At 48.5% G+C, this 12,472-nt stretch overlaps 1 protein-coding gene across 2 annotated transcripts in view; it reads right to left on the bottom strand.

Annotated features, from left to right (window-relative positions):
* The window catches only part of MARCHF1 (membrane associated ring-CH-type finger 1), a 1,509,818-nt gene that overhangs the window by 349,818 nt on the left and 1,147,528 nt on the right, over positions 1-12,472 (bottom strand). For both annotated transcript variants that reach the window (XM_085641780.1, XM_085641781.1), the window contains exon 5: positions 576-756. In XM_085641780.1, coding sequence (XP_085497906.1) covers positions 576-756 — 181 coding nt within the window. The remainder of the gene's footprint in view (positions 1-575; positions 757-12,472) is intronic.

Here is a 12,472-nt window from a genome sequence, read left to right on the forward strand (position 1 = left end):
CATGCAAATCTGGCTTGGACGCCCACCACTGGCTTCCAACGGAATTCAGAATTACATTCAAAATTATTCTCACCATCCAGAAGGCCTAACAACCTTGTTGCCTTCACAGCCTAGCTCTCCACTACAGCCCTGTTATGAAGCTTTGATCCACGAATTGCACCTCATCCAGCCAAAAAATATCAAACAAAACATGAAAGTATGCCACTGGGTGTCCAGGACCTTACATTCCGCCATTCCTTGGTCCCCAGTTAGAGCGTAGAGCTTCACTGTCTTTTTTATGTTAAATTGCATGCTCTATTATTCGTTGGTAACATGTCATTAATTGCAATATTTGCATTTTCAATAAAAACGTTGACATTTATAAAGTAAAATACCTTCTCTGTATAGTTTTGTGTAATGTATTGCCCTAGTGAGGCAGTCTGCGTAAAGACACAAGACGGATGAACCGCTTTCCGATACATGCTTACACACGAAAGATAACAAAACCGCTATTTTTGATAATCACACAATGGAATACTTCTTCCTGTGACACCTTCAGGGTTAGTTACGCAAGCAGCGAGAGGCAAACACGGTACCTTCCGGAGGGGTTTCAGCTTGGTTTCCATGATGAAGTCATACTTGCAGAGCTCACAGCAGCGCGTGTCGGAGCTCTTGATCCACTGGTGCAGGCAGGACTGGTGCACGAAGCAGAGGGTCCCCGTGCAGCGGCACGGTGTGATGAGGGGGCTCTCGTCGTCCCCCTCACAGTGACATATCCTGACAAGAAAAGAACATCACGTAAGGATCTTTCAAAGGCCTCATGGAAAGTTCTAGAGCATTCCTCTTAACTGAAGTTGGGACTAAGAGGACAACTCCGGGCTTCGAACAGTGCCCTTCTTCATAACGCATGACAACAAGATAAACAACAACCTATTATTCTAAATAATGAAAATGCAGTTTATAGTGTTAGCTGACAGAGTATTTAAGAGCATCGTTTGGAATGTGACTATACTTTGTAGGATGGCAAACCAAGCTGACATAGTTTCCCAAAAGATCAAGGTGTAGTATTATATATCCCGGTAAACAAACCTGTCATTGTACATTGAAATTCAGAATTTGTATTAATTGAGGTAACATAATGGACAGCTTTACACTCGAAAATAGTAAATCACACAGACACCGTGCTGGTAAAGACGCCATTTGGCCTCTTCACTCTGTAAACCTTGTAGAACCTGAAACGTTCTGCCTTCACCCTGCCTTACTCCTTTTTAAGAGGAGGGTCGGAAGGGGGCGATGAAGAACGAGGACTAAGAAATGGGAGTGACACTTTAGAGGGGCTGCTGAGTTCGGATTGGAAAATGGGGGTGTAACGTGGAGTCTCTCACCATCACACCGAATAGGAGGAAGAGCTCGAGGCACGGGGATAACGGAGGAGGAGTCATGGAAGGAACAGGCATGGAAGGTGGATCAGGGGGATAGAGAAGGGCGTCGGAGACTGGATGAGTCAGAGGGGGGTTCACAGTGTATTTTCCTTCCAGAATAAAAAGGAAGAAAATAAATGCATGAGGAACAAAAACATTGTCACAGATATGGGGTCTTACGTTGGAGGTGATGCAGAAGCCGTAAAGCAGTGGCAATGTTGGGAATACTAAGTCAGCTTACATTACACTAATAATGTTGTTCGTAAAAAAATATTTAATTAATTCTTATTATAAGAAACTTACTTAGACACAATGTACAAATAGTGCCATGGTCTGAAAACATATTCAAACTCAAATAATGAAACCAAAACAAGAATAAGCAAAGAACCTGTAGTGTCCTGGACACAGAGGACACAGACGCAGGGCCAGGATTCTAGTACCACACTTTATTGCGACCTTCCTTCAGAAGGTCCCATTCACAACTGCCCTTCCCAGGGCATGACTCCGCCTCCTCCCTTATCCCACCCTCAACCAGCCTCCTCAGCCGAGGAGGTCTTAGCGCCCAATACGTGAATGCAAGTACTACATCTCCCCCTTTCTTAACAAATGAGTTAGTTTAATCTCTCTAATAGATAACCCCCCAAAAAATGTCACATAGTTACAGTTCTTCAATCAGATGACTTGGTCTCTTAATGGTTCGGCGCGGACGGATATAGACGTCTGGACAGTCGGGTTCTCCTCCATTGGGGGTCACTCTCGACGGCTGGTCACTGGTTTCAGTTACACTAGGTCTCATCTCTCCAGTGACAGGACCATTGAGCAATTCTTTAACTTTAGGACTGCACTTCTGGAAGTGCGCCACATTTCGGGTGATTCTCTTCTCATCAGATTCAGCAGTAATCATGGTTCCCTTTTGTTGGGTGACTACTAGTGGAGCTTTATGATAACTACAATCAGTTTTCTTTTGCTGTTCTTGTTTCACTAGTACCCCAGTCACCTTCGCGAATCGAGGACGGTGCAGCTCTTCTACGACGATCTGCGTACGTCTTCATTTTCTCCTTCTTGAGTCGGTCAGTGGCAGCTATGTCATCTGAATCAGAGTCATGGGATACTGTTCTCTCATTCCAGTCAAGCATGGGTATTCTGGTGCGCACTGGCCGGCCCAGCATTAGAGTCGCGGGGCACTTACCAGTAGTGGAATGAGGCGTGTTTCTGTACGCTCGCAGGACTTCATTTAGGACCATTTGAGTGTCTTGCCGCGACACTTCAGCCTGTTGAACGGCTTTCTTTAAGGTAGACATAAATCTCTCAACCATTCCGTTGGCCTGAGGCCACAGAGGTGTAATTTTGCGATGCTTGAAATTGAGATGCTTGGCAAAGTCCGCAAAATCTTGACTGTTAAACGGAGGTCCATTATCTGTTTTCACTATTTTGGGAATGCCCCAGGCGGCGAACACTTCATCCACAACAGGTATTGTGCTGGACGTTTTGGTTGACGCAATGAGTAGTGCGATCGGAAAACGTGAGTACTCATCCATGATAACCAGGATATATTGTCCAGATTTAAATGGCCCAAAGAAGTCTACAGCAATATGCTGCCACACACTCTCTGGCAATCGTGACATTTGCAGTGGTGCGGGAGGATCAGGTTGACTGACCAGTTCACATTGGGGACAGTCCTTCAGTGTGAGCTCTATCATTTGATCCAGTGCTGGAAACCATACTCGCTCCCTCAGGGCTCTCTTGGTGGCCACAATGCCTCTGTGGCCTTCATGGGCCAGATTAATAATGCCTTGCCGTAAATGCTTCGGGATGACTATTCGATTGTCTCATAAGAGCAGGCCATTCGTGGCTACTGACAGTTCCTCCTTCACGTGCTTGAAAGCGGAAAGTTCATGTCTGTCAACTACGCTGCTTGGAGTGTCGACATCTAAGTGTATCCAGTCATTGTTTTGTATACGACACTTTACGTCTTGCAGAGTGACATCTTCACGAGTGGCATCTAAGATGGCTTCCAGCGGGACTGCTGGCGGTCGAGCCTGATCCACCACAAAACATATGTATTCCTCGGCTACAGACGATCTGCACTTGGTTGTCTCTTTGGGGTGCCTTGACATGTAGTCAGCAGGGTTTTCTGCTTTTCCGGGTTTGTGCACAATTGTGTAAGTGTATTCTTGGAGGCGAAGGCCCCAGCGTTCTATTCTCGGTGGCGTCTTAGCTCGAGGATTGCCAAAGATGGTGATGAGGGCCTGATGATCGGTGATTAGTGTGAAATGTTTTCCGTATATGAAGATGTGAAAATGTTCACAGGCCCAAACGACAGCCAAGCTTTCTTTCTCGGGCTGAGAATATGCTTTCTCCGTCTCAGTCAGGCTTCTGCTGGCATAGGCAATTATGTATCGCTGATCACTTTCAGAGTCATATTGAGCTAGAATGTCTCCCAGCCCCACGGGACTGGCGTCTACGGTGATTTCTGTCTTTTTCTTCGGATCAAAATAAGCCATGTTGTCGGCGGACTCCACAGCTGCTTTAATTTCGTTGAAGGCTTGTTCACATCCCGCCGACCACTGGAACGGACAACCTTGTTTTGTGAGTTGCCTCAGGGGATAGCTGATGGTGGCATAGTCTTGGATATACCGGGCACAGTAGCTGGCCATCCCTAAGAAAGACCGAACATCTCCTGCATCCCAACGGCTGGGGGTGTCATTCAACGCAGCCACTTTGTCTGGATCTGATCTCATTCCCGCCTGGGAGAAGATATGACCAAAGAACTTCAGCGTGGACTTATGGAACTCACACTTGGCTTTATTTAGCGTGAGGTTGGCTTCCATTAGTGCATGACAGACTCGTTCTAGGGCGGTGTCGTGTTCTTGCGTTGTGGACCCATAAACCAAGATGTCAACACTGTAGTTTAGTGTATTGCGGATGTGATGAATCGTCTTTCTAATGGCTTCTTGAAAGATTTCAGCAGCAGAAGACACTCCAAAACGGAGTCTCTTGTACCGGAAGAGACCAATGTGGGTTGAAAAAGTTGTGATGTAGTGCGACTGCTCTTGTAACTCCAGTTGGTGGTAACCTTTATTGAGATCCAGTTTGGAGAATATCTTTGCACCGTTGAGTGAAGCAATCATGTCACTGATGTGTGGCCCAGGGTGTTTTTCTCTTTCAATGGCGGTGTTGGGCGCCCTCATATCAACTCACAGACGGACTTTGTCGGGTTCTCCTTTTTTCGGCACTACGCCTACTGGAGAAACCCAGGGTGTAGGTCCATCTGTCCTTTCAATGATGTCGGCTTTGAGCAGATCCTGTAGCTCCTGTTCGACTGCTTGTTGGAGATGAAAGGGGATCCGCCGATGGTGTTGAGCTACAGGAGTTATATGTTCGTTAATGTTTAGTCAAATTTTGCAATGCGCCATCTTTCCCAGGCCAGCAAATAGCTTTGGAAATTTTTGAGCCACATCAAGTTCGTCATCCACCTTGTACAAAATGTCCACTAGTCTTAGCTGCTCAACAGTCGGAAGACTCAAAAGGCAGTCAGCCTCTGGCCCTTTAATGACATGGATGTAGGCAGGAATTGTGCGATCTTGATACGTGAGGTGCGTTGAGAACTTTCCCAAGCAAGGGAGTGGCTTTTTGGACATCCAAGTGTAAACTCTCACATGAGCCGGGCTTAGTTGCGGGGGTGACTTCATCCTCTGATATTCTGCCACTGGTATATAATTGAGAGAAGCTCCGCTGTCCATCACAAATTTGGTCCAGTGCGTGCCGATTTGGATGCTGAGCCGAGGATATTTCTTCAATCGGTTGGGGTCAGCGACCATACACACGTATTCATCACTGTCCTGCGAGATGGGAGACATTGACCTTGATTCTGGAGACGACGTGCGTCGGGATCGATAACTTCGGTGAGACTGACAGCTGGAGCGGGACGATCCTGTTGACGAGTCTCTGTGATCACGTACTGCTTTGACCTGGTGACCCGTGCTCGAAGGTCGAGATGACCTTTCCTGACCTATCTGTTTGTCTTTTCTGTAGGTTCCACATACGTTCTCAAAATGGTTCTCCCCTCCACACTTCCTGCATTTCTGACCCATAGCGGGGCACCCGTCCGTGTGAGGAAAATCATAGCCACATCGATAACATTTGAGATGACGCTCCCGCCGTCTGTTATTTCGACTGGAGCTACGACGTCGTCGGTTCACAGGTTGCTGCTGTATCTTGGACCGGGATGACCTCTGCTTCACTGGAGAATATCTGCGTGTGTTGCGAGATTGAAGCCTGAAGGCTTGTTCACGCTTTTCATTTCTCCCGGCTTCCATCTTTTTGGCATGCTCTTCAGCCTGATCATGCACCCTTGTCATCTCCTCAATTTCGTCCAGCGAATAGCTTTTCTTTAACAGTTTCCGTCTTAGCGATTCAGACTGACAGCCTTCAATAACCCTCAGAAGAAGGGCATCTTTGGTTGAGAAAGAGTCAAACTCGCAATAGCGTGCCAGACGTCTAAGGCATGTGATGAAGGCGCACATGAGCTCTTCTTTTTCTTGAGCCGCCAGGTTAAACGTGTATCTCTCATAATCAATGTTCTTTTTGTGCAAGAATTTCCGGTTCAAAGCTGCACACACATCAGCGTAGGATGCCACATCGGCTGCAGGTAGTTCCTTTATAATTTGGCTGACGTCTTTTCCTATTAAATTACGTAGTGCTAACAGCTGTTGACCGGCATCCGTCACGCGCGAACCCTTCATGAAGTCTTCAAAATCTTCAAGCCACTCCTTCCACCGAAGACCCATACCTCCTCCCATTTCGAGGACCAAAGGTTCAGGTGGACGCAGAAACGACACTCCAAGCACCCCCATACGTCCACCATTGATTTGCGCCGGACCTGCTAGACGATTTGGTGAAGTAGACATGGTGATGAAGCGGCCTTTCAGTTGACTTTACCAATGCTTGATGAGTTTTCCAGACTTTTCAGTTGAATTTATCAGTGCTTGATGACTTTCAGGTTATTCAGTTACATTTACCAATGCTTGATGTCTTTAGGCTCTTTGCAGCTGAATTTACCAATGCTTGATGAATTTCAGATTATTCGGTGACATTTACCAATGCTTGATGTCTTTTAGGCACTTTTCAGTTGCATTTACCAGTGCTTGATGCTTTTTTATGAACCTCGCCTGACTTCAAAATGGCCACCGGGACTTCCTCGCAGGGGATTGGTGCAGGTGCCTGACTTCAAAATGGCAGCCACGAACTCTTGTTCTCCACGGGATTTGGCCTTTCACACACCGGCAGCAGCTCCTCAAGCAACCGGACCTCACTCGGCAGCCGAACACGAAGGAAGGCACTCACCCACAGGTACCGGGGCTCGACAACACGCGACTGGGGTGGGCCCCCAGATCGCTTCTGCATGCAGCACGCGTGGGACCTCCACGCTGCTCCAACATCGGGGGGGGGGCTCACAGGTGTCCTTCACTCCGTCTGCGCCACTTCCCACGTCGGGGGGGGCTCTCCACTACCCCTCAGTTCTTCGGCGAACCAGACACGACCGGTGTGGGCACACGGATCGTAGCACGCCAAAACGAGCGTGTCGGGGTAGGCTCCCGAACCACGCCACAGGAATCCTTAAGCAGCGCTCCACACGCTCGCACAGCCCCTGCACTCACAGGGCACGCACCCACACCGCATGGGCTGTGATCACACTCGTCGCCAGCTGTAGTGTCCTGGACACAGAGGACACAGACTCAGGGCCAGGATTCTAGTACCACACTTTATTGCGACCTTCCTTCAGCAGGTCCCATTCACAACTGCCCTTCCCAGGGCATGACTCCGCCTCCTCCCTTATCCCACCCTCAACCAGCCTCCTCAGCCGAGGAGGTCTTGGCGCCCAATACGTGAATGCAAGTACTACAGAACCCACCAACCTAAAAAATCAGTGTTAGAACTGAAGGCCTCTAGTTGGCAGAGGTAGGTACCTTTGACCAAATAGGGACCCTTGCTTCTAGTCAGGGTAAGGGGAATACACTCTTTAGATAGCCCCTGCTCACCCTCTTGGTAGCTTGGCACGAGCAGACAGGCTTATCCCAAAGGCAATGTGTTAAGTATTTGTACCAACACTTACAGTAACACAGTGAAAACACCACGCCAGTTTAGAAAAATAAAATATCTTTATCTAAACTAAACAAGACCAAAACGACAAAAATCCAACATACAGAAACTCAGTAGAATGTCTTTAAAAAGTGTTGTTGCAAAAATAAACTTGTAGATGATAAATGCGACACTTTAGTCTCAAAGTACCTGGGATGCGTAATGCTAAACAAACAAAAGGGATGCAGAGAAAGCGATGTGTTGATTCTTCCTGCGCTCCGGTTCCAATGCGACAAGATGGCGCCTCGATGCGTTGCGATGACCCGGTGCGATGCGATGAAATGGCGTCTTTGTTGCAATACGACAACGTGGAGGGAATGCGTGTCCGCCCGACGGCCGTGCGATGAACTTGGTGGTTTTCTGAGCCGCGACAGGCCCTGCGACACGCTTCTCCGGTGATGCGACGACACCCTTGGTGATGGCGACATGCTTCTCCAGTGCTGCGGCGGCGATCAGCGGCGGTGCGCTTCCTAAGCGATGCGACGGCTCTGCGACACGCTTCTCCGGTGATGCGACGGCACGCTCTGCGGCGGCACGCTTCTCCAGTGATGCGATGGCGAACAGTGGCGGGGTGACACGCTTCCTCGATGATGCGACAGTGGCTGCTGCGGCGGCGTCAGGCTTCTCTCTCGTTGCGTCGCGCTTCCAGCTCCCAAAAGCAACAAGGCCTCACACACAGTTACAGGCCCTCCTGGCAGACTGGAACTCCCAGCAAGGAAGTTCAGGGAAGCTGGGGGTGAAGTCCTTTTGTGCCTGGGACTTCAGAAACAGGAGGCCAGCTCTTGTCAGGCCCTTGGAGACTTCTCTTCAGATGGACACAGCACACAGCAAAGTCCTTCTTCAAGCAGGGGGACACAGCATACAGCAAGGTCCCTTGGTCCTCTCCTCAGTAGAAACAGCAAACTGCAGGCCAGCCCTAGACACACTTGGGCAGTACTTCTCCTCAGTCTCTTCCGCTGATCTTCGTTGGTAGGGATTCCTCTTGATCAGGAAGTAGTCGAACTTTCAGGGGTTTTAGCTCTAGTATTTATACCTGAAAAGTCTTTGTTCTCTATGTGAGAGGGGTCCCGGACTCAGTTTAAACCAGTTCTGGGGGGACTCTACCAGTGCACATCTTCTTCCTTTGTGAGTGTGGGCCAGGGCCATCAGACACACCGCAGGAGGTGGAGCCAGCATTGTGGAAGTCAGGCACAGCCCTATTCAGGCCCAGGTGCTACTCCTCCCACCACTTCAAATGCAGATAGGTCTATTCAGCCTAGTGCTGACTCACCTAGACTACTGAAGCCACCCCAGCCTCTGTCACTCTCAAACCAGACAGTCAATCCACAAACAGGCAGAGGCACACGGAAAGGGTGAACAAGAAAATCGCCCCTTTCTAAAAGTGCTATTTTCAAACACAGAATTTAACAACCATCCTTCCTAAAAGATGTGTTATTAAATTCTGAGTTCAGGGATACCAGACTCCAATTTTCTATCATGCTCCTATGGGAAGATAAGTAGGTAAAGATGTTATACAGCATTGCCCATTCTGTCCTATAGGCAAGATAGCCTTTCAATAGTGAAAGACGAAATTGGCAGTATTTCACTATCAGGACATGTTACACACACCAGTACATGTCCTACCTTTCACATACACTGCACCCTGCCCAGGGGGGTACCTTGGGCCTACCATAGGGGCGTCCAATGTGTAAGAAAAGGGAAGGGTCAGGCCTGGCAAGTGGGTACACTGGCCAGGTCAACATGGCAGTTAACAAACTGCGCACAGGCACTGCAGTGGCAGGCCTGAGACATCTTTTTAGGGCTACTCATACGGGTGGCACAATCAGTGCTGCAAGCCCACTAGTAGCATTTGAATTACCAGGCCTGGCACACTCAGTGCACTTTACTAGGGACCTACTGGTAAAACAAATATGCCAATCATGGATAATCAATCACAATAACAATTTACACAGAGAGCATATGCACTTTAGCACTGATCAGCAGTGGTAAAGTGCCCAGAGTCTTAATACCAACAACCACAGGTCAGGAAAAACAAAGGAGGAAGAAGCAACAGTTTGGGGATAACCCTGCAAGGAGGGCAATTTCCAAAAATCAATTTAAAAAGGACTAAGCCTATTCAACATATCTGGATATTATAAAACATGAGCTTTTTTCTATCAAAACTAATGGAGTTTCAAAGGAAGCATAGCCTTTCATTGTATTGGTACCACCAAGGCCAAAAGGTGAGTCCAGCATTATAACCAATTGTGTTACTCCAGAATCCAACTCTCCCACAGCTACAAATAGAATTAGTGGATCCTACACCAACAGTCTTGTAGTTTAGTTTTTCTGCAGCTCTTCACCCAGTATTCTGTTACATCACATAGTGTTTCTAACTGAAATCCAAACGTTCTTCTAGCAATTAAACTTACAAAATGTCAAACTTTGTCAACATTCGCAGTTGAAGTGGAAAAAATAAATTCACTGTTACTCGGATCATTTAGTGTTTTCTATTCTAAATAGTAGCCCAATTTCCTCTAAAGAACTTGGGCTACTTTAAAACTGGGCCGCTTTTAAAGAAATAATTAACTTTATTGAAAAGCAATTAGAGGCATGATAGTCTGCAGACCCTTGCAGCCTCCCATCCATGTGATTGTGACCAATCAGATTGAAATGCAATTTGCAACCTACCAAATAAATAGCTAGGGTTGACTACAACCCACTTGATTGCTTATTTTGCAAACAGACCTACTAAGACTTAAGTTGGTTCCCAAAATAAGTTTCTGGTCACAAAAAATTTTGCAAATTACGATAAGTTTTTGCTGCCAGAAGGTTAGTACATGTAACGCCCTGAACGTCTCAGGATCGTTTAACAGACACGATAATGAGAACGCAACCACTTGTGAAGGTTTAGTTATTTTAATGAAGGCAAAAATAATACAAGGAATAAACAAAGGTTATAGTCACTGGAATCCTCCAGGCTAAGTACGTTACCAGCCCACAGCACGGATGGTCCTAGCCGTCCTCTGCATATACGCCGATCCCGGCCGAACCCGGTCTTAAAGGCGGTCTTCCACTCGTCTCCGTCCCTCATGCGCACCAGATGGTATGCCTCTTTCAAATCCAACTTGGTGTAGATACGAGCTTTCTTGACCTGTTCCAGAAGTACACTGATGAGAGGCAAGGGGTACCGATTCTTTACGGTTATCGCATTCAATGCCCTAAAGTCCACACAGGCTCTCAGCTCCCCATTAGCCTTCGGGATGAAGAAGAGTGGCGAGGTGGCCGGAGACTTGGACGGGCGGATGAATCCTAGCTTGAGGAGTTTATCCAGGTACCCCCGGACTGCCGCTGGGAACGCTGGCAGTCAAACTGTCTATGTGGTGGTAGCACTTCCGCCTTCACCTCATCAAATACATCCTCAAAACTGTGATAAGCCTGGGGGAGAGCCACATCTTTTTCTGCCGCTGTAGCCACCGTCTCACTCCCGCTCTCATCTGCGTCAAGGGATTCCGTTCTTATTCCACAATGCAGGATGCAATACGGTGACGTCAGTTCGATGCGATGTGTTGGCCAATCCACAGAGGGGTTGTGTTTCTGTAGCCACGGCAATCCCAATATGACGCCATATTGGGGCAATCGGATGATGTTAAAATCGATTTGTTCCAAATGGTTCCTCCCACATCTCATCGGAAGGACCCCCGTGTGCTGCCCGATGGGCCCCGTCACCAATCGCCTTCCGTCTACAGCATAGACGTCTTCGGGTACAGCTTTGGGAAGAAGCACTAGCCCTAGCCTGCATGCCTCGTTGTGGTCCATAAACATGCCAGTGGCCCCTGAATCCACCATGGCCACAACGGGTATCCACTGGTCATGCACTCCCACGTGCACCGTGAGAAACAGGTGTCGTTGTCCCTTAGTGACCGAGTTGGAAAGTGAAGGGATGGATGAGTGACTCCGAGATGCCCCTTCTTTGGTCTGGGAGTCCTCTAGTTTTCCGCCGGTACGTCCACCACGGCTGTTACCGACCGGTTGGCCCGATAACGTGACGTCTTCGGTTTGGCAGGGCATTCACGTACGTAGTGGCCTTTTTTGCCACAATATAGGCACAATCCTTGTTTACGGCGTGACTCTTTCTCCGTGGCTGTGAGGCTCGCTCGTATTGCGCCGATGTCCATGGGTTCTCCCTTGGATGCGGTGGAAGTTTCAGGACTTCCCACTGTCACATAGGATGGAAGGGAGTTTCCTTTTCTCCCATGATCCCCCTTTCTTTCACTTAGCCTATGTTCCAGCCGTAATACCAGGTTGATAAGGCCCTCACATGTCTTGGGTTGTGGGTCAATATGAGCCACGGCGTCCTTGAGCTCATCGCACAGCCCGTGATGGAAGAGCGCCGTCTGTTTAGCAACAGGCCACTTGGTTTCCGGAACCAGCCTTCGGAACGCGTTGAGATACTGCACTAGGTCGTTGGATCCCTGTCTCAACTCAAGCATTTCACGGTCCGCCGTGTACGAGTCAGCCCTTCTGTCGAAGACTTTCAGGAATTCCTCGCGAAAAGCACCCCAATCACATAAGATGGGGTCGTCCCTGCTCACCAGAGGTACGGCCCATTGTGCCGCGTTTCCAGCCAAATAGGATATAAGGAAAGCCACACGAGCCTGACTCGTGGGGAACGCCCTTGGTTTGCACGATAAATGTAGCGCCACTTGTGTGAGGAATACCTGCACTGTGTTAGGATCCCCACTGTACCTCTCTGGTGTTGCCAAGGGGACGGCTACCGGCATTTCCACTACTACCGCAGGGGTCTGGTTCGTGAGGGAGGTGCTGGGCGTGAGCGGGTCCAATTGGATAGCATCCAGTCTGGCTTTTACATCGGCTGTTTCTTGCCTGGAGGCAGCCAATTCAATTTGCACGGTCGCTAAAGCAGCCAGCACATCATCAAGTGTTGCCAT

Source organism: Triturus cristatus, chromosome 2_2 (assembly GCF_964204655.1).
Source record: "Triturus cristatus chromosome 2_2, aTriCri1.1, whole genome shotgun sequence".
In the NCBI taxonomy this organism is placed as follows: Eukaryota; Metazoa; Chordata; class Amphibia; order Caudata; family Salamandridae; genus Triturus; species Triturus cristatus.